This window comes from Miniopterus natalensis, chromosome 3 (genome assembly GCF_054644295.1).
Source record: "Miniopterus natalensis isolate mMinNat1 chromosome 3, mMinNat1.hap1, whole genome shotgun sequence".
NCBI lineage: Eukaryota > Metazoa > Chordata > Mammalia > Chiroptera > Miniopteridae > Miniopterus > Miniopterus natalensis.
Window position 1 is genome coordinate 73,898,295 of NC_142083.1, and position 26,475 is coordinate 73,924,769.

At 50.1% G+C, this 26,475-nt stretch overlaps 2 protein-coding genes across 7 annotated transcripts; one reads left to right on the forward strand and one right to left on the reverse strand.

The window, feature by feature from the left end:
* Positions 1–2,442: 2,442 nt before the first annotated feature.
* On the reverse strand, positions 2,443–15,135 carry GIGYF1 (GRB10 interacting GYF protein 1). 4 transcript variants are annotated; one of them, XM_087815569.1, is made up of 29 exons: positions 15,106–15,135; positions 11,690–11,819; positions 10,548–10,776; positions 9,707–9,833; positions 9,558–9,616; positions 9,336–9,443; positions 9,115–9,244; positions 8,909–9,004; positions 8,646–8,757; positions 8,425–8,533; positions 8,010–8,050; positions 7,625–7,795; positions 7,140–7,393; positions 6,901–7,009; positions 6,235–6,372; positions 5,939–6,039; positions 5,554–5,725; positions 5,266–5,432; positions 5,048–5,148; positions 4,846–4,962; positions 4,618–4,718; positions 4,414–4,496; positions 4,160–4,309; positions 3,854–4,081; positions 3,416–3,600; positions 3,159–3,319; positions 2,901–3,067; positions 2,689–2,818; positions 2,443–2,591 (listed from the first exon to the last, which is right to left on the reverse strand). In XM_087815569.1, the coding sequence occupies exons 6-29, from the start codon at positions 9,368–9,370 to the stop codon at positions 2,539–2,541; spliced, it is 3,111 nt and encodes a 1,036-aa protein (XP_087671695.1). In that variant the 5' UTR covers positions 9,371–9,443; positions 9,558–9,616; positions 9,707–9,833; positions 10,548–10,776; positions 11,690–11,819; positions 15,106–15,135; the 3' UTR covers positions 2,443–2,538. The 4 variants fall into 4 exon arrangements, with proteins under 4 accessions (XP_087671695.1, XP_087671694.1, XP_087671696.1 ...); XM_087815568.1 differs by lacking the exon at positions 15,106–15,135 and adding an exon at positions 14,945–15,030; XM_087815570.1 differs by lacking the exon at positions 15,106–15,135 and adding an exon at positions 6,717–6,800 and having other exon boundaries at positions 11,690–11,897.
* Positions 15,136–15,587: 452 nt separating this feature from the next.
* POP7 (POP7 ribonuclease P/MRP subunit) lies at positions 15,588–25,812 on the forward strand. 3 transcript variants are annotated; one of them, XM_016217745.2, is made up of 3 exons: positions 15,659–15,676; positions 24,762–24,809; positions 25,127–25,812. In XM_016217745.2, exon 3 carries the CDS (start codon positions 25,137–25,139, stop codon positions 25,557–25,559), a length of 423 nt encoding a protein of 140 aa, XP_016073231.1. In that variant the 5' UTR covers positions 15,659–15,676; positions 24,762–24,809; positions 25,127–25,136; the 3' UTR covers positions 25,560–25,812. The 3 variants fall into 3 exon arrangements, with proteins under 3 accessions (XP_016073232.1, XP_016073231.1, XP_087671218.1); XM_016217746.2 differs by lacking the exon at positions 24,762–24,809 and having other exon boundaries at positions 15,588–15,676; XM_087815092.1 differs by lacking the exon at positions 15,659–15,676 and having other exon boundaries at positions 24,733–24,809.
* Positions 25,813–26,475: the final 663 nt, after the last annotated feature.

The following is a 26,475-nucleotide window of genomic DNA, read 5'->3' on the forward strand; positions in this document are numbered from 1 at the left end:
CCTGGTCTCCTCTTGCTTGTGTTTTCCTTACTTCAGGGAGGGCATATCAACTGGGGGATATGGGGCCCTTACAAGTAGGGTGCCAGAAAGGAAATCCCACTTTTCCTCAGACCAAAGCTAGACTCATAAGCAGGACCTTTTGCTCAGCTGGGTTGTAGGTGTTCCTCCTAAACACACACAACCCTTCATTCTAACCACCCCCTGCCTGCAGCTCTTTTGAATTCCCAGCTCTGAGCTCTGCCTTTCTGTCCCCTACACCCTCTTCCCCCAAGAAAAGATGCAGAAGCAGAAAGGGAACACACACCAAGTTTTATTGGGGGGAGTATTTACAGGGGCAGGTAAAAGAGGGAGGAGTAACAGGGTGGGGAGATTGTAGGTTCAAGGCAGACAAGGGGATACAGAAGGCCACTGCACCCGCCCCAACCCCAGGAAGGGCAGGAGAGCTGGGGCCCAGGAAGATGGGCTGGGAAAGGACAGAATGGGGGATGAGTCCCTGGGCTTCGGAGGGCTCAGGGGCTTGTAAACATTGACCACTCTCAGAAGGGGATGGGGTGGGAGAGGGCTCCCCCTACACTTCCTCACAGGGTTAAGGCCTCTCCAGGCTCAAGGGCCCCCTAAGTTCAAAGTCTCTTTAGCTGGGGGGGGGGAGGGGAAGAGAGGGAAAGAGTGTCATCCCCCCTCCCCCTGCATTGGCTGCGGCAGGGGTGGGGGCAGTTACATTCAGTCACAACAGTACTCCCCCCACACCTCTAATGCCGCCAAATACTGGCGCAAAGAAAGGGGGAGCTGGGGGGCCAGCAGCAGCAAGACATTTCCCCCTGGCCCATCACCCCCTTATTGCTTAAGAGAGAATATTGTCTTTTCACGGACGCTAACACTGTTGAAACCAGGGAGAAGCAGGTGGAGGGAGCCCCTCCACCCCCAAGGCCAGCTTTGTTCCCCCAACACTGACCCAGTTGCCACTTTGGTGCAAAACAAACAAAAAACCCCAAAACAAAAAAATGTGGTCTCTCGGGATGGATGGGAAAAGAAAACTGGGGCCACTCCCCATTTCCCCAGGGCAGGAAGGAGAAATACATTCATGGAGGGGAGGCAGTGGCAGAATCCTGCCCTAATACTGCGCTCTGAGCAGTGAGGTCAACAGGAGAAATTAGATGAGAAACCCAAAAGGTACAACTAACTTAAAACACACACACACACACACACACACACACAAATGGAGACAAACCCAGGCAGGTGATTGGGAATAGGTCCGTTAGCAGAAGGACCACCTCCCCCTGACTTTGGAGAGACAGACACTTCTATTCTTGACCCCCCTCCCACCTTACCCAACATTAAAAACGCATCAGGGGAGCAGAGAGGGGAGAGGCCACTTCACTCCTCTCCAGTTTGGTCAATGGAGGGGTCAGGGCAGAGCTGGGTGGTCCACATCCCATATAGCCAGTCAGCTGCAGGTGGAGGGCTCCCTTCTAAAAGCCCCCACACTGCAACCTGACGCCCCAAGTTGCCCACTCCTTTGGCCTCTGGGGCCCCTCCTCTCACCCCCTTCACAGGAGAAATAGTCATTAAGTGGTGCCTCTCTCCAGCTCCTAGAGGAACTGCTCTGCCCCCACCTCACTCAAGGGGGCACAGCAGGGGCTTGTGGCCCAAAGAATACATTCATGTGGCAAGGCAGGGAGCTGGGGCTTTCGGCTTCACATCCAGTCCCCCTATGGCAGAGGTGGGGGAAGCCCCTCACCAGGGCCAGAGTGGAAGTTCTGCCACCCTGACAGCCAGATGAGGTTGGCACTGGCTGGCCCTCTGCCATCTACCCCATCAGCCACCTGAGGACAGGAGGTGGCCTGGCCCATTTGTGCAACTTTCCCCCAAAGCAGCAAAGCCAAGGGGCTTCTTTAGCCCCAACCCCAGACACCTCTGCCACAGTCATAGCAACAAGGGGGCCTTTCACAGCAGTCTGGCCGGTGGGGCTGAGGGGGCCTCGCTGTGCAAACTGCTGGCACCCCAGCTTCCAGTTACCCCAATGGCCCACCTGGCAGGGCAGGGAGGGTAAGTGCAGCCTTGGGGGCCAGGCAGGACAGACGGGTGGGGCCATGTCCCCACTGCCCCAAAATAACAGTGTTTTTTCTTTCAGCCTCCTAACCTTTTTTTTTCATTGTTTTCTTTTTTTCTTAAAAAAACAAAAAAAAAACACCAAAATTTCTGTGGACCTTCCATTGTCACCCCCACAATCCCCAGAGGGGAAACGGGTGCTTAGAGTCTAGTTTTTAACAATTTTTTTTGTCTCTCCTAACGTTTTCTTCAATGTTTAAAATTTTTTTAAAAGAAAAGGGAAAAAAAAACCCCTTCCCCCCAATCTATTAAAGTGCCTCGTGGTGGGTGAGTTAAGGTGCATTGTGTGGTTTGTAACAAGTGCTGGGGACCCTGCCCCTGCTTTCTCCTATGCTCCTTGTTGGGAGCCTGCAAGCTGGGGACCCAAGAGTCCAAGCTGCTGCTGTTGCCCCTGGCCTACAGCCCAGGGAGGCTGGTGGGACGGGCTGGTCAGTAGTCATCCACGCTCTCGATCTCACCAGAAGGTCCGTGCAGGGAGTACCCTGAAGCCGGAAGAAGCTGGGTTTGAGCTCTTTCACCCATAGGTGCCTGCTCCATACTGACGAAGGACCTCCTACTGGCCCCAACCCCAAAACATACCCAAGATGCTAGGGTCCGAGTGTAGCATCAGTGCCCGCCTCTTGGCCTTGCTGCCCTCCCCAGGGCCAAGTTTGGTGCTGTGATTGGTCTGAAAGGCGGTCTGCAGAGAGCCGCTGCTCAACCAAGCCTCCTGCCAGGCAACAGAAAGGGAGGGGGAGTCAGGAGGGTGCTGGGCAACCTCATCCTCACCTGCAGGGGATGTGAAACCTCACCTGCTGTTGCTGCTGCCTTTGTTGGCTGGCTTTCTGCTTAGCCCTCCGTTCCAGGAATTGTTTGGCAAATTCTTTGGCTTCCAGCGTGTCCCCCAGGCAGGAACGAATATAATCGTGGACATCATAGGGGGATTCCACCTCTTTGAGGATCGCTACAGCCATGGGCACTATAGGGCAGGACGGTGGCTGTCAGGGCCCACCTGATGCAGGTCTGGCACCTCTGGCCCAGACCAGCCTCCCAGGGTCTGCCACCTTTACCATCCAGGCTGCCCGTGGTGCTCAGTGTGTGCAGCATTTGCTCACACCACTGGGTGAAGCCATCCTGGGGCCTCGGAATGCCCTGTAACAGCTTCAGCAGCTTCTCTTCCTCCTCTGTCTTTTTGCGCACAGGCCGACCTGACAGGTGGCTGTACGAGTCACTAGGTGGGATAAGGATAGATCAGAGGCAAGAGATCAACTCAGGTATTTCACATCCTTCCAGCCCTAGTCCAGACCCTGCAGGTGCTGGCACCCACCTGAGAGAGGGGCTGCTCCGGCTGTTCTTCAGGCCCAGGCTGCGGGCCAGGCTCCCACTGCTCTTGACGGTGTCCTCCCAAAGCCCCAGGCCGACACTGCTGCCCCCACTCTTGTCAGGTCCGCCCCACAGCGGACCAGACTCAGATACCCACTGGTTCACTGGGGTAGCGCCCAGGCCCCCAAGCTGGTATAGATGGCAGGAAGTCAGGGTGGCCCAAACAGGAAAAGAAAGCTAAGTGGGGAGGCTTATTTATGTGTTGGGGGGGGGGCGGGGCAGGCGCAGCAAAGTAAGGACCACACAGAAGAGAGATCCTTCAGAGTCAGATATGGACCAGTGCTCCCCACCCCACACCAAAGCCACCCTGAGAGCTGACTGGAAGGGATTCCTGAGGGCCCAAAAGTAGCAAGTAAACCAGGAAAGGGCTCAGCCTGCTCACCACACGGTGGTTGGGGGCCTGCGCCCGTGATGATTCCCGAGGCGGAGGCTGCTTATGCAGTTGTCGCTCACCCTCCAACTGCAGCTCAAGCAGCGTCTTCATGGAAAGTCCTTGCTTGGCCAGGCCAGCCCACAGGGGGGGCGGGGAGCTGGGTGCAGGGGGCACTGGGACGGCGGCCACTGCCTGCTGCTGCTGCAGCAGCTTCAGTAGTAGCTCCTGCTGCCGCACCTGAACCCGAGAGACAGTGAGGGCCAGCAACCTGGCCCCAAGCTAGGCCCAAGGCCGAGGGCTCAGTTGGGCACCCACCTGTTTGCGCCGAAACAACTCCTCTTCCTCCTGCCGCCGCTTCTGTTCCTCCTGTTGCTGCTGCTGCTGCTGGCGTCGCTTCTCCTCCCGGCGCTTCCGCTCCTCCTCCTCCCGCTTCACCCTGAGCTCCACTTCTCTGCGCTCTTGGAACTGACAGTCAATAAGATCAGGCATCAGACATAGGGGCACCCTGACTTCCCTGCCTCAGTCCAGCCCTTGACACCAAGAACTCCAGCCCCAGGATGCCAACTCACTTTATGTTGCAGCTGGAGTTGTTCTAGAATTGGACCCTGAGTCGAAGAGTTAATTGGTATGTCCCAAAGACTGGCCTCACCGCCTGCAGAAGGCAAAGGCAGCTGCAGGAGGGAGCTCAGGCCCCCTGGACTGAAGCAATCTGAGGGCGAGGTACAGCCCCTGAGCTCCCTACTCCCCCAGAGACTTCGGGGCTGGCCACACACCTGATTGTGATGAGGCTGAGGTATGTATATCCCAGAGAGAGCCCGAATCTGGCACCGACAAGGACCGGTTCATCGTCGGGAGCAGGTTCTGGTCCCCACCTCTGAGGAGCGAAGCACTAATTCTCAGCAATCTAAACCCATCTCCAGGCTTGCCCATCCCCCCACGTTATATATCCTGAGGGCTCACACAGTCAAGTAAAGACTGAAGAGACAGAGCAGCCCACAGACCTGGGGGGTTTGAGAGCTTGGAGCTGCTGTAGAAAGGCGGTGAGCTGCTGCTGCTGCGGTGGCGTCAGCTCCCCCAGAGCCACCTTTTCCCGGAGCCCACATTGCTGGAGGGGGCGGCTATGGAAAGCAAGACAGGCGTGAGGGGATCCACCCATACAGTCTGTACCTATCCCTATTTACAGGCCCTTCTAGACACCTGTACCTGTTGACCAGCTGAAGAAACTGTTGGTGCTGCAGTTGCTGATACAAGGCCGCCGCTGCCAGCTCCTGTTGCTTCTTCAGACGCTCCTGGTCCATGTTTCCCTGAATTAGGGTGAGAGTATTCCCACAGCTTTGACTTTATCATGCTCCACACAACCAGTGGACATCCATCAGGCTCCTGCCTCCCCTTCCTGCCCCCCCAAAGGTGGGTATGCTCACCAGCAGTGGGGGTGGCGAGGGCCCGGGGGCAAAGGGCACACGACCCCACATCTTGATCACCTCACCAAGTGGCTGGAAGCCCTCATCGCAGCCACGCTTCACAAGCAGGGCCATGGAGAAATAGCCTGCCTGGAACCACTCTGCCATTTCCTGTGTTGTGAAGGGGCCTGGACAGACAGAAAGGGGGCTTCGGTCAGAAAGGTGTGCCAAAGGAACCCTGAAAGAGAATGAGGGTGTGCCCCCGCCCCTAGCAGCCCCTCCTACATGCCCTCCACTCCCCAAGGGCACCTTGGATCTCTCCCTGTGGATCCTTGTAGAACCACTTCCGGGCTGCACCATGGCTGAGGGGAAGGGCAGTGGCAGCTGCAGAGTGTCGCAGGCCCTGGGCGTGCATGGCAGCTGTGAATTGCTCCTCCTCCAGAGAGCTGTCCTGCAGGGATGCCACAAGCTTCTCTGCCTCCTGGGACCCCAGGGAGAGAGGGAAGGCTCAACTGCCCAATCACAGCAACAGCAGGACAGGGCTTGGGCTAAGGTCAAGCTGAGGTGAGCTGGATGCAGTGGGACAGATGGGGAAGAGCTTGGTACCCAGACACAGACAGACTAGCAATGGCTTTCTGTCCCCCTGTAGGGAAGGATCCCTAAAGCCTTCTTAGGCTCCCTGCCCCCACCCAACCTGCTGCAGGTGCTTCAAGCCTTCATCATCTTCTAGATCTCCAGGTGGGCCAGGGGGTGAGCCCACCACAGGACTCAGCTGCATTCCCCTCAAATCATCTCCTGGGAACAAAGGAAGGTGGAATGGAGGGTCCAGAAAAGGTGCAAGACAGTCCCCTATTCACCCTTATTCCAAAAAATCAGGCTCTACTCTAGCCCCCCACAAACACCTGATGCACCACCTTCCCACAAGGAAGAGGAAGGTTTTCCCCGCCATCCCTTTGCTCCAGAGAAAGGGCAGCCCCACCCTATGGGTACCTTCAGCAACTGGCAGGTCTTTTTCCACAGCATCACCTCCTTCTCCATTAGCTCCCCAGAGCGGGCCCAAGGTAGCCAGTGGGGATGGAGAGCTGGACTTCTCCTCTGGAGCTGGCAGTGGGGTCAGTTCCTTCCCACCTGAAAGACAAGGGTTATTAACAGAATTCAGAACCAAAGAGCTAGGCGGCCTTAAAAATGATTTAGCACAAGCCCTCCATTTGTGGCCAGATCTTAGGCCTCTGGGTATAGAGTCCACCAACTTAACTTTGGTCAACTCAGCTAACATTCAGTGACTCATCATCACAAACCCCACTTTGCATACTTCCTCCTTTGCCCCTACAACACTGGACACTGGCACATGTGTCTATGGCACTGTCCAGGGCTGTATGCACAACACCATAAATTTACTACTGTGTTCTACATATTCTTCAAGGGATTTGCAAAGGTCATTTTGATCATGCTTGATTTTTAAAAAATCAAGCCTTTAAGACACAGCCCTGCTGTTTCCAAGTTCCTCCCCACACTAGTCAGTACCTGCTTTTCTGGAGTTTCCAAGCAGCCTTCTCCTAAAGGTGAGTGGACAGTTCCCTGGTGAGGGAGCCCTCTGCCCACCTGGCCCGGCTCCAGGCTCTCAGGCCTTCTCCTCATCCCACCCTGCAGGCTTACCTGCCTGGGGTCCCTCCTCATCCAGCCCTTCGGAAGGCTCTTCTTCCTCTTCCTCCAGACCCTGGAAGTCAAGCTCCTGCTCCTCAGGAATGGACTCCTTGGGGCTCTTCTGCATGGGATTAGAGAAAAGAATGGGAGGTGAGGTGCAGAGGATAAACAAGTGGGAGTAGGAGGAACTCACTGGAGCAGGTTCCCACCAATCTCTAATAAAAATCTTCCCCTGACCTCCTCATGGGTACCTTGAGAGGCAAGAAGGCCCCGGAGGCATCGAAAGTGCCCATTTCTTCATCCTCATCGTCCAGGCACCACTCTGGGAGCCCATCTTTGTCGTCATCAAAGCCATCAGGCCCTCGGCACCTTCGGAGGTGAGAGCTGCCCCCCCCACCCCGCCCCTCCTCTTCACCACACCCTCCTCGATCTCCTCTCAAATCAAATTCAAACTTTCGACGCCGGTCCCCATGTTCCCGCCAGCCAGCAGAGCGGGGGCCACCATCTGTGCAGGAAAAGTCGGAGAAGGAGAATCAGTATCCCAGTGGAGGTAGAGGCTCTTCTTCCACTGCCCACAGGACCCCTAGGAACCCCGGCATTTGCAGGACTTCTCCCCCCACCCACCTCACTCCAGAACACTTTTAGTTCCCTCTGTGGGGCCATGAAAGCCCCGTGCATGGGAAGCTTTTGCTGCCCCTCTCTGCTTCCTACAACACCCATCTAGACCCAATCTCACCAGGGCTGGCTGAACGCCAACGGTCACCATCTCGCCGGGGTCCTGCCCCAAGTCTCCAGCTGCCCTCCTCCTCTTCCTCTTGCTCCTCCCGGAGAGAACGCCAGTTCTCGCTATCTGAGCGGGCATGTTCCTTCCTCGGACCAGCCCCTCCCTCCTCAAACCCGGATCGTGCTTGGGGGTGGAGGAAGACACAGTCAGCAGAGTGGCAGCCACAGTCCCTAGAAGACTCTTTCTATAATCTTCACTGATAAAGACGAGCCCAGCCCTGGGTCCTCCTGCCCTGCCCTGCACCTTCCCCAGGAAAAGCCCCCCTCACTGGGGCCTCCCATTTCCACCCACCACCCATGACCTTCAGGGCCTGGAACCTCCCTCACCACTATCATACCTCCGTCCCTCCTGGCCGACTTCTCAAACCGCCTCTCACCTCTGTAGGATGGAAAGGTGTTGGTCAAAGGAGGACAGCTTCCCCTCCCTCACTTTTGAGATCTCTGCACACCTGTCCATTCTGCTCTGAGAAACGTGGAGGGAGGGAGGGGATGGGGGACTAGGCAAAAGTCAGACCTGGGAGGGAGCCCAAGGGGGCAAACAAAACAGAAGATTACAGGACAAAGTGGAGACTAAGAGAATCAGAAGGAAAGGGCAGGGTCACAGGGGTCAGAGGGAAGACAGCGATCGCTGACCAGGGCTTATTTGGTCAGACAATAATGACAAAGATCTAAGCCTTTCTTCATGGGACCCTGGATCTTAACCCTACGGCTTCTCTCTGCCCTGTCTCTATGCCATCTCCTTCCAGCCTGCACCTGTCATCCCAACTCTGGCTACGCTGGATCTCCCGGGGGTTTCGACCAAAGGCCCCGTCGCCTTCTTCAATGCTTCTTTGGTAAAAGCAACTGTCACCACGGCCACGGCCTGGAATAAGAATGAAATACACATGGGAAACTTGCCAGATCACCTCTGTACATCTTCAAGACCAATGGCCCCCACCTCCTGCTACCCCCAGAACATGTTATCAGCCCCCTACCTCGGCTCCGAGTGCTGCCCCTGCCACGGGAGGCGCCACCTGGGGTGGGGCCAGCCCCTTTCCCCATCAGCCTCAGCACAGCCACACTGTTCACTGACAGGGAGAAGTTTCTCTGAGGAGGGAGCCAGGGGTGGGAGTGAGGACCCAGATACCTGACTGCCCCCACCCTGTCCAGAACTGTACCCTCTACCACCTCCCAATCCAGCCCCCCTCCAAGATGGAGCCTCAGTGCCCCACCCCACAGCTAACCCAGCCGGCCCCACCTGCTCCTCCTCGGTCAGAGGCTCCAGTGCCAAGGGCTGCAGTGGCTCTTCCTGTAGCACCGCAGCAAATTCCTTGTCCTGCAGCTCATCAGGGACCTGTCAATCAGGGCAGGAGGGCCAAGATACCACATGCTCCTGGGACCTCTCCACTAACTAAAGACAGACATGCTACTGGGCAACATACCCAACCCATACCCGCCCCTCACCTTGTTCTCCTTGACATATAGGGCCAGCATCTCCTCTCGCCCATATCGATAGTCCGCTAGCTTGTATTTGGGCATGGCAGGAGATGGGGGCGGGGAGGCCACGCTGCCACCGCTAGAAAGTGCCCTCAGCCTAGAAAAGGAACACAGAGAAGAAAGACAGGAGTTTGAGCAGCTCTATACTTCCTGGCTTCCCCAAGCCACCCAAAGCACGTCTGACTTACCACTCAGGCCCAAAGTTGAGAGTCTCTGCTGCCATTGTGGAGCTGGTTGTGTCCTAGAGATCGGAGATGAGCAGGGGTGGGAGGACCTGGAGTTCACTCTCCAAACACCTGTGGAGGCAGAGGGACAATGGGGTTAGAGACAGCATACCCAGATAACCCTGAGAGGATGAAAAATAGGTCCCCACCTTGGTGGGCACAGTGATGGACTCTAAAAGGACTCACCTAAACCAGCCACGTGCCACTCACACCATGAGCTAACCAGAGTCACAACAGTGGAAGACCTGGGGGGAGGGGAGGAAACAGGGCAGCTAGAGCCCTTCTGCTTCTGCAGGAGTGCCCTCCCTCGCCCCAGACACACCTGGCAGTCTTACTCTGTGCAGCAGGTAGAGTGAGAACCAGCCTCTCTTCAGGCAGGAGCGAACCAGGGTCCCCAGACTACTGTATATTGGTTTAACCGCAGTGGTACCCAGGGAGGGACCTTCACATCTGGGAAAAATCCTTAACAAGAGGTGAGGAGAAGAAGGTGGGTTAAATTAATGGGTCAGATGGGTCTCCCTGCCTCTGGCTCCCCTCTGCTCTGTATAATGGTGATCACAGACCCTGCTCCTTCTCATCTCTGTCCCTCACATGTTTGGCACCATGAACAGTTAAGTCACTCAGAAAAGCCTGACTGAGGTGCTAGAGGTGGGCAGAGAAAATGCCAGGCACCTCTCTAGGTCTCAGCACTGTGGCTACATGGCATAGCATTCAGTAAGGGAATGGTTAGGGTTTGCATGGACATTCAGGACAAAGATAAAACAACAACCAACCAAACAACAACAACAAAAATCCCACTGGAACCACAAATATTTCAGAGAGAAAAAAGGTCAGTTATAGAGAGAAGGATTAGAAATTAATCTGGGAGAAAAATTACTTCCCTTCTGAAAAATTTCAGAGCTGGCTACTTGGTGGCTAGAATCCAGAGATACAGTTTTAAAAGAAACCCAGTACAAGGGGAGTGGGGTTGGAGATGCTATTGCAGGGACAAAGGTGGGGCATACATTGAAGGTTGCATGAAGGCAAGGCAAGCCAGTGCACCCATAAGCTGGTTTACCAAACAGGAACCAACACCCAAACCCCTTCCCCAGGATCAGGAGGAACCCAAGCATAAGCAAAAAGAGCCAAGAAGGAAACAAAGTTATGATGATACAATTTGCGAAGAAGGTCCCTCACCATAAAGTACAAATAAGGTCAGAGTTGCTGAGGCTGACAGAAATGGCAGCGTTGGCAGTGACCTGTCCCTCTAAGGACTGGTAGAGGACGCTCTCAGGAGGCAGCTCATCCCTGGCGGTTCCGGGCAAGCAGGGTCTCAGGGAGCTGCGCAGAGATTCCCTCACTGGTTGGGAAGGAGGCTGGAATGGAACGCCTCCACAGTGCCCATCAACTCCAAGACTCCACGACTCTAGGAAGGAAAGAAGAAGTGTTTCTACTAGAGGGGCCAAGGGGCAGAGGCTCTCTTACCTACAGCTGCATACCAGAAGACAACACAAAACTCCAGGGTAGACACAAGACCCACTCCCAGAATCCCAGTATCCTAGGGTGAAATGGAGCCTTTAAGACCAGCTAGAATGGGGCTGACCTCCCCCAGCACGGGCAGCTCTTCTACAACTGTTCTGGCTGGATATTTCTGGTGATGGCACACATGGCCATCAGAAGAAAGTGTGTTGAAAAGCTCTTCCCTTCATGGAATTCAAGTAGGCCTCCCCAGACAACAGAGTAAGGTTATTTCTTTCAGTGCTACAACCGTTATGTAATTTGACCAATGGATGAGCCTTGAAGACTTTGTGCTAAGTGAAACAAGCCAGTCACAAAAGAATAGATATTGTATGATTCTTCTTAAATGAGATTCCTAGAGGAGTCAAATTCAAAGAGACAAGAGAGTAGAATGGTAGGTGCTGAGGCTATGAGGCAAGAGAAGTTGTTAAATGGGTTCAGAGTTTCAACTGAAATGAGACAAATGAAAAGGTTCTGGAGATGGGTGGTGATGATAGCTGAACAATATCAATGTATTTAATGTTGCAAAACTTTACACTTAAAAATGGTTAAAATGGTGAATGTTATATTTTACCATCAAAAAAAGAAAGAAAAAAAGGTTTAGGGAAACCAATAAAAGGCATTTAGGGATAGCTATCACAAATCTAAGTCTTTTCCATTTCAAGAAAAACACCTCCAATTCCTTCAAACAAACCTCAGGAGAGGCTGTTCTGAGCCTCCTCCAGTTCACTCCAGAAGAGCCCATCTTCTAGAGGAACAACGGAGTCCTGTGGCATAGAAGGCTGCTGTGGGGAAAAGGGAACAGAAAAGGGACAACTCACCCTTCCACCCTGCCAAGGAGTGGCAAAGGCGGCACTCCTTGGTGCTTTCCACGGCTGGCCTTTGCCTTTCTGTCCTGGTTGCAATAAGCAAAGTGAAGAAAAACGGCTCCCAGTGTGAGAAGCAGGAAATCTGCAGAGGCAAAATGAGAAGCAGTCAGGGTCGGGGTGGGGAGTACAGGAACAGTTGAGGAAAAAGGCCAAACTCCAGGTGGGCTGAGCAGGAGGAGGATCTGGTCCCAGAGCTGGTGGCTAACTGGCCATTCCTTGCCAAGCAGCACGCATGCCTTCCACAATTTCCACCCCTCTCAGCAGGTATGTGTCTTTCTACATGCTTCCTCAATGCCAGCGGTTCTCAACTTGGGGGGTAGGGGGAGACCCTGCTCCCTGGAAGACATCTGACAAAACCTGGAGACATCTGGTTGGCATGACTGGAAGGTGCTACTGGCATCTAATGGGTAGAGGTCAGGGATGCTGCGAAACATCCTACAATGCATAGGACATCATTTCACAACAGAGAATTATCTGGCCCAAAATGTCAATATTGCCATGGTTGAGAAACCCTCCTCTATGCCGCGAGCAGAGGTAATGCCTATTTTCTGTTTATGGGGAAGAATGAAAGACAAGAGATACCAAATTTACTGCAGTTCATTCTCCCCTCTGAAGAGCAAGAAAAACAATTCCCTAATTATACTGTCCCATAAGAGAAATCTGAAACCATGACAGGAGGGAAATCCTTGGGAATATTTTAAAAAATTGTCCTAAGTTTCTCTATTACAAACTTTCAAAGCCAAGCATTCGGATTCCTTTGCAGTGAAGGACAGGGAGGGAGAGTCAGCAGGCAGAGGAGTGGGGACAAGGCCTTTCCCAGCTACTTGATCTAAGGATCTCCTCACAGGCTCCTTCCAGCTGAGCCCCCACCCCTTGCCCTGCCCTCAGCATCTGCTTGTCTGGCCTACCAGCTCCTCTTTCTCAGGCCTTAGTATATCCTCACTCTCCTGGCATCTGAATTATTGCTATTAAAAGGCTGCCCCCTGCCGGAGTCAAGGAGACAGGACACAAATCGATCCTGGGTGCTCACAAAAGGCACAGGAAGAGGAGGGGAGCCTGTTCTCTGGGGTTCAGAACTCACAGGAGAAGGTAAAGATCCAGAGAATTGTGGTCCCAGTACACACTAAGTTAAGAACATTATTTCCTCATTCCATCACCCCTAAAATTAGCCCCAATCCAGAGCAATGTGCCTTGGCACAGAAAGGTACCACTATTAACAGAAGTAGAATCCCAAATTCCCCAACATTTGAGCAACTGCCCAGCCCCAAGCCTGTCGGAGGTGACTCCACCCTTTGTCAGGATGGAAAGATTCTCCCTGCATGGTAGTTGAGAACTCTTTGAGGCTTAAAAAACAGTATAAGCCCTGGCTGCTGTGGCTCAGTTGGTTGGAGCCTAGTTCCAGTACAATTCCCAGTAAGGGCACATGCTCAGGTTGCGGGTTTGATCCCCCATCTGGGCATGTGAGGGAGGCAACTGACCGATGTTTCTCTCTCTCTCTCCCTTCCTCTCAAAAAAGAAACAAAACACACAAACAGTCAATAAAAATTTATGAAAACAAACAAAATTATGCAAGCTGGATCCTCTCGGCTGTTCAGCTATCCCAGCTCTACTCTCTGAACCATCCTGACAAATGCTGCCCCTCAGCACGTCTACTAGTTAACAGTTTTCAAAGCATTTCCATACTTTAACTCATTTGATCCCTTCTGCCCACTTGCCCCATCTTGGACTCCAGCCAGGGAAAACAAGGAAGACAGGCTGCAGCTGCCCCAGTAGGGGACCCGGAGGTCCCTAGACACTCTATCTAGGCTGGAGAACCAGAACCAGAACTCCCAAGCATACTTTGTGAGTTTTAAGCCATTTTACATCTGTTAGAATTTTGTAAATCTTTCACATAGCTGCCTCTTTTCACCTTCTCTGCTCTGAAGTGGGGCTGTTTTTTTCTATTCCAAACTCCAACCACAGACGTAAAAGGGAGGGCAAACTGGGGTCCTTTAATCCATCAAATCACACGCAATACTAACACATCCACTGGCTGAAAAAGCCAGACAAGGAGTTTAGAATACAACTCACTTGACTGTAATCACCATTTGGTACCTGGATCCCAGGCCATGGCAGCAACACAAAGTCCAGATCTGCCCCAACCTTTCCCAATGACATGCTATACCTACAATGCAGGAAATAAAACCGGAGCTGGAGTGAGGGTAGGTGTCCTGGGACTGCACAGCGAACAGTACAGATAAAAGAGCCAAAAAGCAAACTCCCACACACATTGTGAGCGCAAAGGGGGCCCGCCTGTTGGTACTCATGGTGTTTCAATTGCAGAGGCAAGTTGGAGCCTCTTGGTGGGGAGCTAAGTTGCAAGTGGCATGTGAGCTCAAAGAAGCAGCGCAGAGGGTGTGTAAAGGTTGATGATCTTTGGGAAAGAAGCACTGAAAAGCAGAAGGGGTAAGACTGGGTGGCTGGAGGGAAGAACCGGTCAACAAGTACTGATTTAGCATCTCCAAGGGCCAGAGTTACGATGGACCAAACCTGGAAGCTTACTGGGAATTCCAGTAATGACTGGGTAAGAGGTATAAAATGGGGATCTCCTTAAAGTTAACGAGAAAAAAGAAAAAGAAAAAAAAGGCAGTGTGACAGGGGCCGTAGCTGGAGAGTTTGCTGCATCAGGGGAGATGGGCCGGGAAGGGCCCAGCCTGGCAACAGAAAAGACTAAAGTGTAACACCGCCGGGGAACCGGGAGGAAGGAGACCCCGATGACCAAGCGTTAATGTCGCCGGCTGAAAGTAAATTAAGGTGAAGACCCAGTATAGGTGTTGTGGTTATGGGGAAAAGCTTCCACGTTAGCCAAAGTCGTGCAATGCTTGGACTTTAAGACCCGCAGGGCCCAGCTGATTCCAACATGAACTCGGAGGCACGCTGAGGAATCTCCAGGGAGCGCTGGGCATTCGGGGTCGGCGGACCTCGAGCGGGCCAGGCGGAGGATGCTGGCGGGGGGAGACCGGGAACCCTGGCCGGATTTTGGAGGGGTCGAAGAACTACCGTTAGGAGCGCGGGGGTGGGAAGGAGGCGGGCCGCCCGGAGGACAGCGTGCCCTTCAGGGAGGGGCGCCAGGTGCACCCGGCGCGGGCAGCCGCCCCCTGAGAGGGAGCGCGGCGCTGGAGGCCGCGCCGGGAAGGGGCTGAAGGGAGGGCCAGAAGGCGGACGCACCGGGTGGCAGCGGCCTCGGGAGGAGCCAGGGGAGGTCCGTGCCGGTAGCCCGCGCTCTGGCTTTGACTCTTGCAGGCTCGGCGCGGCCGCCTCGGCGTCGGGGGCGGGCCTGCCCCGGGCCCGGCTGCGGTCCGGGGGCCGCGGGGCCGCCGAGCGCTTACCAGGGCTGGTGGGAGGCGCGAGGCTCCGGTCGCGGGGCGTGGGCGGCGGCGGGCAGCGGCGGCAGGCGGGCGGGCGGCGCGCGAGCGGCGCGCGGCTGGCCGGGGGCGGCGGAGGCGGCAGGGGAAGGGGCGCTGGCGCTCCCGCGGTAGCCGCTCCTCTCTGTTTGTGTTTGTAGCAAGATGGCTGCCCGCCTCGCACCACGTGACGCGGACGCGGGGCCGCAGGGCCGCCCCCTCCGCCGCCGCCGCTGCCGCCGCCTCCCGCCGCCGCTCCGGCCGGCCAGACCCCTAGGGCCTCGCCTGCTCCCTGCGTGCCCCGCCGGGGTGGCCGGGACGCCCGCCGCCCCCAAATCCCCCGACACGTGACCCGGGAGCCCGTCTCGTCACGTGACGCGGGACTCACTGCGGTCAGGGGTTTGGGGGGTGCCCCCGGGGTACTCCCTGGCTGCCCCCCGACACGTGAAGCGCGATGGTCTCAGAGGCGGCCGCTAGTGACTATCGCCGGCCTCTGATCAGTCGGCTTCCTCCAGGAAGCCTGCCTGTATTGAAAGAGACCACATACAATATAGAGGTGCGTTTATCAGATGTTTTAGGATATATGCAAGAAGTGGGCAACCTAATGATTTAGGAACAGTCCGAGGCAGTACTGGCTGGTGAGACCTGGAGTTTTATCTGGCTCTGCCACTGACTAATAGGTGACTCTCTTTTGTGGTAATTAGGAATTAATGTTGTTCTCTGTCCCATCCCCCGGCCCCTACTCCACTCCCTTCCAGGAGTCCTGAAAGAATTAAAATTGGTGAATGTGAAAGGCTTTGAAAGGAGATAAGCTACTATGCAAATGTAAAACTTAGATTGACACCTCCTTTGTTTAAAAAAGTGGTTTTCAGGAATGACTTTTCTGAGTCCCTGAGCCTTTTATGATGAAACAGTTTGTGTTTTCATCATTTTCTTTATAAATCATTCCAGAATGTATACTCTACTATCCAGCTTCCTAGAACAGCTGTTACCAAATACAAAATAATCCTTCTCAAAACAGGGAAAAGTAAGTTCAGACTTGTGCCATAACCGAGCGTGGACCTTAGGAGCAACCAGTAAGGCCTTTTGTTCCTGCACTGAGTACCCCCCACCCTCAGGCTTCTCTGCACTTGTAGTTTTAGTGTTTGCTTTTTTCAGTTCCGTTTGCTTTCTTGCGGACTGGATTCTTGCCTCTGTTGCCAATCAAACTGCTTGCTCACAGGCTGGAAAAGGGCAGTAGTTTAAATCAAGGGCTCCTGTGCTGGTTCCATCCATTACCAACTGTGGCCTTGGGCAAATTAATTTCATCTCTCTCCTCTGAATTATATGGTAAAGCATTTAACACAGTGCTTGGCACAGGGCAGGTACTCCACAAATGTTAGCTAATAACGGCTTTTGGTTACACAGGGTCCACAATATTCAGATTGTTAACACTGTATGCAAATGTATCAACAGAATCCAGTCTTGGGTCAGAATTCTCCTAGTATAGCTTATGACAGCTGTTTCTGTGTTGTTTTGTTTTTACTCAAAAGCTTTTGTTGTTGCTTTTTGTTTGTTTTTTAACTTTGCTAGATTGTGTTCTGGGTGGTTGGAGGTTACCAGCAGCCTAACCTCTGAATGAGTGAGGTCTTAGCATGCCTTATTATTAATTAGCAAATCTGAGATTGTAAATTATGATGGAGAAATGGTACAGGGGCAAAGGGAAGGGAGACCTCTGTGGACTGGGAGCAGTTGGGGACAGTGGTGGCTTGTGCTGAGCTGGAAGGAGGGGGCAAGATTTAGGTAGATTTAGGAAAAGTGGGCATCCCCTTGAGAATAGTGGCAATGCAGGCTGATGGGAGAAGAGGATCTGGATTGCTAGTTGGATGAGCAGTGAAGTGACATTTCAGTTCAGGGCCTTGAATGCTACCGTGAAAAAGTTTTTGATCCAAGAGTAGCACCCACTAGATGCAGCAAGTCGAGGAGAGCAAAATGACTCCAGGATATAAAATTGGAATCATCCCCCATGGTTTCCTGTGTACCAGCTTGTGACCCTGGGCAAGTCCTTTCCCCCCATTGCTGCTGCTGCTGACACTATGGAAATGAATCCTATAAGCACCTTCTTTGAGAAAGGAAACTATATCACTCTCCCATACAGTACTAAAGAAAAAAATTAGAAACAATACACTTAGACCTAAAATATTTTTATTTGGGTGCTATGCTATAAAATGTCTTGGACTGTGTTGTTTTAAATTTGCAAGATTTTTTGCCTGGCCAGTGTGGCTCAGCGGTTGAACATCAACCTATGATCCAGGAGATCACTGTTCAATTCCCAGTCAGGGCACGTACCTGTGTTGTGGGCACGATCCCTGGTGTGGGGCGTAAGGGGGGCAGCCAATCAATGACTCTATCATCGTGGATGTTTCTGTCTCTCTTTTCCTCTCTCTCCTTCTCTCTGAAATCAATGAAGACATATTAAAAGAATAAATTGCAAGCTTTAGAACTAAACAGATTTGGTTAGATGATTAATCTAGATGAAAAGAAAGTCTCAAGACTAAGCAGCCAAGGGGGTTGGGTGGAAGGGGCCAGTGGGAGGAAAATAAGGGACATCTGTAATACTATGGGCAATAAAAAATAAACTTAAAAAATAAAAATAGAAGATGCATGTCCCATAAGAAAAAAGTCTAAACAGCCATGATCTGCCTTTTTTCTTTTTTTTTAATTTTTATTGTGATTTTTATTTTAATCCTCACCTGAGGATATTTTTTCCATTGCTTTTCCGAGAGAGTGGAAGAAAGGGGAGAGAGAGAAAAAAAAAGCTGACGTGAGAGAGACATCGGTTGGTTGCCTCCCGGATGCCCCCAACCCGAGCCAGGGATCAAGCCCGCAATCAAGGTACGTGCCCTTGGCGGAAATCGAATCAGAGACCTTTCAGTCCTCAGGCCAACACTCTAATCAGAGAAAACCCGGCTAGGGCTGCCTGTTTTCTTAATGGCAGATTCCTCTGTGGTGGTTGTCTTCAATGAAATGTAAAAAGATAAAGACCATCTTAGTGTCAAATCAGTTTATTACAGAGCTTGGCTTCACCCACTTAAATTGTGAACCTTTATATTTATCTGGATGTCAAAGTTTGGAAAACATATTTTTGACATCACAAAAAGGAACACAACTTGAGTAATAGTTCACAAACTTCTTATTTTTCATTAACAGACAAAAATGGGCCTTAAAATTAATTTATTGCATTCAGAATTAGTTTCTACCATGTACTAAGTTCTTTGGTCTACCAAATATAACTTCTTTCAAGTCACCAGTGACCCACATTGCTAAATCCACTGGTTCAGCAGCATATGACAGTCAGTCACTCCTTCCTCCAGGAAATGCTTTCTTCACCTGGCTTCCATACTCCCTTGGATTTCCTCCTATCTCACTAGCTGCTCCTGAGTCCTTTGCTCTGGTTCCTACTCTTCTCCCCTATCTTCCAGAACTTAGTCCTTCTAGACCTCTCCATTGTAACATGAGGAAGTACACAGGATATGAGCCCCACTGCTAGACATTCTGTCTCAGCTTAGCCATTGCTTCCTCCAAGGTCACATTGGCTATTCCCTCTTGGGGGTCTACCAAATCCTGTACATTCTTCCCACTGGTCATATTATCTTGCACATTTGCCTTCCACACTAACTATGAGCTGCTTAGCATAGTATTCTATGATATAACCAATATTCCAATCATCTAACAGGGCTCCTTGATCCCACCTTTATTGCTGAGTAGTAGTCCATGGTGTGGATGTACCACAGTTTAACTGTTCACCTGCTGAAAGACACCTGGGTTGTTTCCAGTTTAGACTATTACAAATAAAGCTGCTATGACGTATGTGTACAGGTTTTAAGTGCTCAGGAGCATTCTGGTGGGTCATATGGTGCTTGTATGTTTAGTTTTACAAGAAACTGCCAAACTGCTTTCCAAATGGCTGTACCATTTACCATTTCCACAAGTGGTGCATAAGAGATCCATACGTATGTATGACAAGTTTCTCTGCATTCTTGTCAGCACTTGGTATTGTCAAGATTTTTTATGTTGGATATTCTAATAGGTACATAGTAGTCATCATAGTTTTAATGGCTAACGATATTGAACATCTTATGTGCTTATTTGGCATCCTGATAGTATCTGTTCAAGACTTATGCCTATTTTCTAATTGAGTTGTTTTCTAACTCTTGAGTTTAGAGAGTTCTTTATATATTCTGGATACAAGTCTTTTGTCAGATATGATTTGCAAATATTTTTCCCCCATTCTGTGGCAGCTTTTTAAATTCTATTAATGTGGGCTTTCACAGAGTAAAAGTTTTTAATTTTGATGAAGTATAATTTACCAATTTTTTTCTTTAATAGATTGTACTTTTGGAGTTGTGTCAAAAAACTCTTCACCTGACCCTATGTTATGAAGATGTTTTCTTCTGAAAGGTTTATAGTTTATATTTAGATCTACCATCCATTTTGTATTAATTTTTTTTTGTTTTGTTAATCCTCACCCAAGGATATTTTTTTCACTGATTTTTTTTTAAAGAGAGTGGAAAGGTGGGGGAGAAATAGAAACATCAATGTGAGAGAGACATATCAATTGGTTGCCTCCTGCACTCGCCCCAAGTGGGGTGGGGATTGAGCTTGCAACCAAGTATGTGCCCAGATCCTTCAGTAGGAGGGCCAACACTCTAGCCACTGAGCCAAACTGGCTAGGGTGTGTTAATTTTTTTCATAGGGCTGAAGTTCAGTTCTTTGCCTATTTGTCCAATTGCTTTAACACCACTTGCTGAAAAGACTTATTCTTTCCCCATTCGACTGCTTTTACACTATTGTCAAAAAGCAGCTGGCTGTACTTGTGTGAATCTATTTCTGGGTTCTCTGTTCCATTTTATTGATTTTTGTGTCTATCCCTTGGCAGATTCCACACTGTCTTGATATTGTATTTATATCATAAGTTTTAAAATCAGTGAGTGTGATTCCAATTTTTTCTTTTTCAAAATTGCTTTAACTTTTCTTGTCTTTCCATATAAACTTTACAATAAACTTGTTTAAATCTGCAAAAATTCTTGCTGGGATTTTCATAAGAATTGTATTAAAGCTAGAGATCAGTTTGGAGAGAATTGATATCTTCACTGTTGAGCCTTCTGATACACGGACATGGTATAGCTCTGTATTTACTTAAATCTTTGATATTTTTATCAGCATTTTGTAGTTTTTCAGCATACAGATTTTGTAGATGTTTTGTTAGGCTTATATGTAAATATTTCTCCTACTTTCCTCCATCTCTGGGGTAATTGTAAATGATATTATTGTGTTTTAAATTTTAGTTTCCAATTGTTTGTTTCCAGTATGTAGAAATACAATTGATTTTTTATTTTATTTTAAAAATATGATTTTTATTGATTTCAGAGAGAGGAAGGCAGAGGGAGAGAGAGACAGAAACATCAATGATGAGAGAGTCATTGATCGGCCGCCTCCTGTATGCCCCCTGCTGGGGATTGAGCCCACAACCCGGGCATGTGCCCTGACTGGGAATTGAACCGTGATCTCCTGGATCCTAGGTCGATGCTCAACTGCTGAGCCATGCCCAGCAGGACTACAATTGATTTTTTTTAAAAAATATATTTTTACTGATTTCAGAGAGAGGGAGAGATAGAAACATCAATGATGAGTCATTGGTTGGCTGCCTCCTGTACGCCCTCTGCTGGGGATCGAGCCTGCAACCCGGGCTTGTGCCCTGACCAGGAATTGAAAGCTATTTCCTGGAGCTTAAGTCGATGCTCAACCACTGAGCCATGCCGGCTGGGCTACAATTGATTTTTTTGGTATATTAATCTTATATCCTGCAAGCTTGCTAAACTCATTTATTTATACTTTTTTTTGTAGACTCCTTGGGATTTTTTATGTATATAGTCATGTCATCTGCAAATAGAGACAGTTTTATTTCTTTCTTTCCAATTGGTATCCTTTTCTTGCTTTATTGCATTGGCTTGGACTTCCAACAATAAGAGTGGTGAAAGAAGACATTCTTTTTGTCTGGCTGGGCATGACTTATCGTTTGAGCATTGACCTATGATCCAGGAGATCATGGTTCAATTCCCAGTCAGGGCACATGCCTGGGTTGTGTGCAGGCTCGATCCCCAGTCAGGGGTGTGCAGGAGGCAGCCAATCAATGACAACTCTCTCATCATTGATGTTTCAACTCTCCCAGCCTTTCCTCTCTCTGAAATCAATAAGGATATATGTAAAAAAAAATTCAAATAAAAAAAGACTTTTTTAAAATTTGTTTTTTTTAAAAAATATCTATTAATTTCATGGAGAGGAAGAGAGAAGGAGAGAGAGAGAGAGAGAGATAGAAACATCAATGATGAGAGAGTCCTCATTGGTCAGCTGTCTCCTGCACACCCTCTGCCCACAACCCGGGCATGTGCCCTGACCAGGAGTCAAACTGCGATCTCCTGGATCCTAGGATGATGCTCAACCGCTGAGCCATGCCTGGCCGGGCAGAAGACATTCTTTTAAAAGAAAGGTGGCCAGTCTTTTACCATTAAGTATAATGATAGCTGTAGGTTTTTTGTAGATGCTCTTTATCAGGTTGAAGAAGTTTCTTCTATTCTTTGTTCGCCTAGAATTTTTAAAATCATAAATGGATGCTAAATTATGTGAAATAGTTTTTCTGCATCAATTGATGTGATCATTTGAATTTTTTTCTTTAGACTGTTAATGTGGTAGATATATATATATATATATTTTTAAGAAAGTTATAGTGTTTTTTGTTTTTTAAATATATCTTTATTGATTTCAGAGAGAGGAAAGGAGAGAAAGAGAGAGAGATAGAAACATCAATGATGATGACTGGGAATTGAACCGTGATCTCCTGGATCATAGGTCAATGAGAGAGTCATTGATCAAGCCCATAACCCGGGCATGTTCCCTGACCGGGAATCGAACCCCGATCGCCTGGATCCTAAGTCGATGCTCAACCGCTGAGCCACGCCCGGCCTGGCTGTGGTAGATATATTGATTGGCTTTCTTATGTTGAACCATCTTTGAAATCAGCCCTACTTGGTCATGGTTTATAATTCTTTTTATATACAGTAGTCTCCACTTATCTGAGGGGGATACATTCTAAGACGCAAGTGGTTACCTAAACACAGATAGTACCAAACCCTATATATTACTGTATTTCTTCTATATACATACCTTTTCACTTAAAGGAAGCACTTTACTGCTTCTCTTTGGCATATCTTAATTGCCAGCCTCACTACTCTTGCTGTTTGGGGTCATTAAGTAAAATAAGTGATACCTTGACAGTTCATCTGATAACCAAGATGGCTTCTAAGTGATTAATGGGTAGGTAGTATATACAGTGTGGGTATGCTGGACAAAGGGATGAGTCACATCCCAGGAGAGCAGGAAGGCAAGATTTCATCACACTATTCGGAACAGCATACAGTTTTAAATTTATGAATTACTTGTGTAATATTCCATGTAATATTTTCAGATGCCAGGTGACCATGGGTAACTGAAATAGTGGAAAGTGAAACCGTGGATAAAGGGAGACTACCGTTAGATTCAACTGGCTAACATTTTGTTGAGGATTTTGCATCTTTGTTCATGAGAGATATTGGTCTGTAGTTTTCTTCATTTGTATTTGTCTGGTTTTGACCTCATAAAATAAGTTGGGAAATGTTCCTTCCTACTCTGTTTTCTGGAAGAGATTGAGTAAAATTTGTGTTATTTTTTCCTTTGGTAGAATTCACTAGTGAAACCATCTGGGCCTAGATATTCCTTCTTCTAAAGGTTTTTCTTAAAGCTATTTATTAATTTAATTACTTTAATAGTTATAGGGCTATTCAGATTATCAATTTCATCTTGGGTGAGTTTGGTTGGTTGTGGTTTTCTAGGAATTAGCCCACTTTAAGTTCTCCAATTTCTGTGTGTAGAATTGTTTGTATTACTCTCTTAGTATCTTGTAGTGTATGAGGGGTCTCTAGTGCTATCCCCACTTTCATTTCTATAATCATAATTTGAGTCTTCTTTTTTTGTCCTCTCTTTTTAGCCAGTCTTGCTAGATCAATTTTATTTATCTTTTCAAAGAACTAGCTTTTGGTTTGAGCTTCTTTATTGTCTTTCCATCTGTCATTGACTTTTCCTTTATATTACTTCCTCCCATCTTCTTGCTTTGGCTTTATTTGGCTCTTCTTTTTCTAGTTCCTTGAGGTAGAAGCTTAGATTATGCTTCCCTTCTTTTAAAAATACTGATCAGTTGTTCCAGAGTACTACTTGGTTCCTGGAAGAACTGTTTATCCATTAAAACTCAGCTCAGATGTCACTTCTGAGACAGAATAGGGTTGTAAACAGCCTTTCCTCTTTACCTACTACCTCACCACCACCACCACCCCATACTCCCCCAAAACTTGTGGTTAATGAAAGAATCTGAAGCTAAAAGAACTATGGGATTTAACTAGTGCTTGGAGTTCTTTCTAACCAACAGTAAAATGAGGTTAGACTCCACCCTAGGCAACTAGAGAGGGGTCTGGGGGCCATAAAAATTCCAACTCACATGTATAGGCTTCCAGTTCATAAGGTTATATTGGGCTTCACAACTCCATGGCAAGACAGGAGTTACCCCATTTGAATGATGGGAAGACTCAAGCGGAGAGTAGTTCAAGATCCCCAATGAGGGCCTAACGCATTTTGGAAGGGCACTCTCCAGAAGCTGTACCATTGTGGGCAGAGAGCCCCCTCCCCAGGCAAAGTCAACCTCTCCCCACTGGTCTTAGGGGGCCAGGACCCCCGCCCCACCACCAGTGCTTCGCCTTGCCCTGCCCACTAGAGGGCGCAAGTCCCTGCTCCCAGGTCGCGGGGAGCCACCGAGGAACTGGTGGGTGATAGTTGAGGGGTATGGGTGGGTCAGCGTACCCCCAGGGAGCCTTGAAACCGGGGCCTCATAGTTTGGGTCCCCAAGGCCGGGCCTGGGGTCAGCCTAGCAACAGACAGGGGAGAGGGACAGGTCTGTCCCTGTGAACTGCAGGGGAGTCCAGGGACGCTGTCCTCTGTTGAGGGCCAAACCTCACCAGTCAATGCCCCCCTCCGTCTTTGGGCAACAGGGACTTTGGGCAGGAGTTCAGCTCTGTCAACTCTGTCACGCCTCCTTCACCAGAGGAACTGCAATGGAGGCAGCCCAGACTTCGTCTTCAGGCTCCTTTGCAATCCCGTTCTCCTGAATTCGCAGCGCTCCCTGCTGTCTTTGCAAGACCCTTGCTCACATTCTCCATGCCCCTAGAATAGCCGCCCTTATCCCCCAACTCCAAGACCCCTCCGTGGGCCAGGAACTTGGACTGGCCTGGGGAGGCCGACCCCCCTCCTCCTAGGTCCTCCCCGCTTCCACTCGATACCCGCCCCCTGCCGCTGAGCTCCGCCTCGGAGGCGTGCACCGTGGTGGATCCCATCACTCCGGGAAGCCTCGCGTTACTCAAACATCTCACGCGGTTGCTCGGGCGCTCAAGATAAGGGGCGGGGCGAACGGAGGCCGGGAAGGCGGTTCTTGGATCTTTTGGATCTCGCAGGAGCCGGTGTGGGTTGCCTGCGATCTGGCGTTCCTTTGAGCGCCCCTTTCCTTCTCTTTCTTTCTTCAGGTCTGGGGGTCCTGGGCTGCACTTTCTATTAGCTGGTTGGCACAACACGTGAGTGACCTGGCAGGGGAGAGGGTCGCGTGCGCACAGGAGGCCACTGTGGACCAGAGATAGTAGGCGCGAAAGAGAGGGAAGAGGGTGGTGTCGGGGCTTGAGGTAGGGGGTGATGTGATAAATGAATAGGAACTCAGAGCTGGTGGCGGAGGAGACGCGAAAGCTTGAGGTGATGGGCGGGGACTGAGGCCGGAAGCGAAGAGGGGCGTTGAGTGCGCCCCCTGCTGGCTACACCTTTGGGACAGGAAATGGTGTAGGAAAGGCAACAAAATCGCTGGTCACCCCTTGCTGATCTTGCCTTTTTCCCATGCCAGGGCACGCAACATGGCAGAAAACCGAGAGCACCGTGGGGCCGTGGAGGCTGAGCTGGATCCGGTGGAATACACCCTTCGGAAGCGGCTGCCCCACCGCCTGCCCCGGAGGCCCAATGACATTTATGTCAACATGAAGACTGACTTTAAGGCCCAGCTGGCCCGTTGCCAGAAGCTGCTGGACGGAGGAGCGCGGGGTCAGAAGGCATGCACCGAGATCTACATACATGGCTTGGGCCTGGCCATCAGTCGCGCAATCAACATTGCCCTACAGCTGCAGGCGGGCAGCTTTGGGTCCTTGCAGGTGGCTGCCAATACCTCCACAGTGGAACTTGTTGATGAACTGGAACCAGAGACTGATACACGAGAGCCGCTGACCCGCATCAGAAACAACTCGGCCATCCACATCCGAGTTTTCAGGGTCACACCGAAGTAATTAAAATGAGTCTGGCTCACCTTATACAGCCACTCTCAGCTAGGGTCAGGTATGACTCTCCTTGTACTGAATACTGTCATGGACCTCCTGCCAGAGCCATATAAGGAAAATCCTGTCATCTCATATTCCAAAGGACTCTGAATTGAGAGAGGAAGAGTGTCTCTTGTTGGGCCCAAGCAGTAGGTCTTCCTGAATCTTTGTGGTCTGTAACCAACCATTTTCCTAGGCAATAAAAAGTATTGAGTCATGTTAATATGCATCCACCCCACTGCCACTGCCTTTCCCCTTTGTGAAGTCTGTGTGTACCTAAAAAGGAGAGTAGGAAACTTGACAATTATTTAGGTGTAGGAGGGAAACCTGAGGTGCCTTTACAGAGAGTATACATTGAACTATGGATAGTGTAACATAAACTTGAGTACAATGCAGAAGCCTGACAACCCAATGTTTGCTTTAAAATTTCTCATTCTCTCAGAGGCAGGCCGAATGGATAAGATGTACACTCTTTCCCGCTGAATGCACCTGGGATAGTTGTGTCCTCAGAAGCATCAGGCTCTGGTAGAAGTTCCTAGGCACAGGAAAGGTGAGGGTTTAAAAATGAAGGAAGCAAAGACTGGGGACTCCTTTGTATCAAGCTCTGTGGTAGGGACTGACACGTGGCTTTATTCACTTCTTGATCCTGCAGGGCCCAAATTGTCCTAAGCAACTATAGTCCAGAGCCCCTTCATACCTTTTTGGCTGGGCTGCTCTAGTGGGAAAAGAAAGCCTCCCCCTTGAATTACTGGCACACAGATAATAAATACTCTTTGTTTAGGTATTTTTAGAAAGATCTGATTTCTCATGTTTATCAAACTAGAGTCATCTGAAGCAGTGTTTATTAAATGGTTGGTGATCCATTTGTGGCTCTTGAAGTCAACTT

What these genes read in the sequence shown, in the direction of transcription:
- GIGYF1 (XM_087815570.1), bottom strand. Translation starts at nt 9,370, where the DNA reads ATGGCAGCAGAGACTCTCAACTTTGGGCCTGAGTG. An exon ending in AGGCCCCCAACCACCGTGTG is followed by an intron (nt 3,601 to 3,853) that starts GTGAGCAGGCTG and finishes CATCTATACCAG; the next exon opens with CTTGGGGGCCTGGGCGCTAC. An exon ending in CGGAGCAGCCCCTCTCTCAG is followed by an intron (nt 3,320 to 3,415) that starts GTGGGTGCCAGC and finishes TATCCCACCTAG; the next exon opens with TGACTCGTACAGCCACCTGT.
- POP7 (XM_016217746.2), top strand. Translation starts at nt 25,137, where the DNA reads ATGGCAGAAAACCGAGAGCACCGTGGGGCCGTGGAGGCTGAGCTGGAT.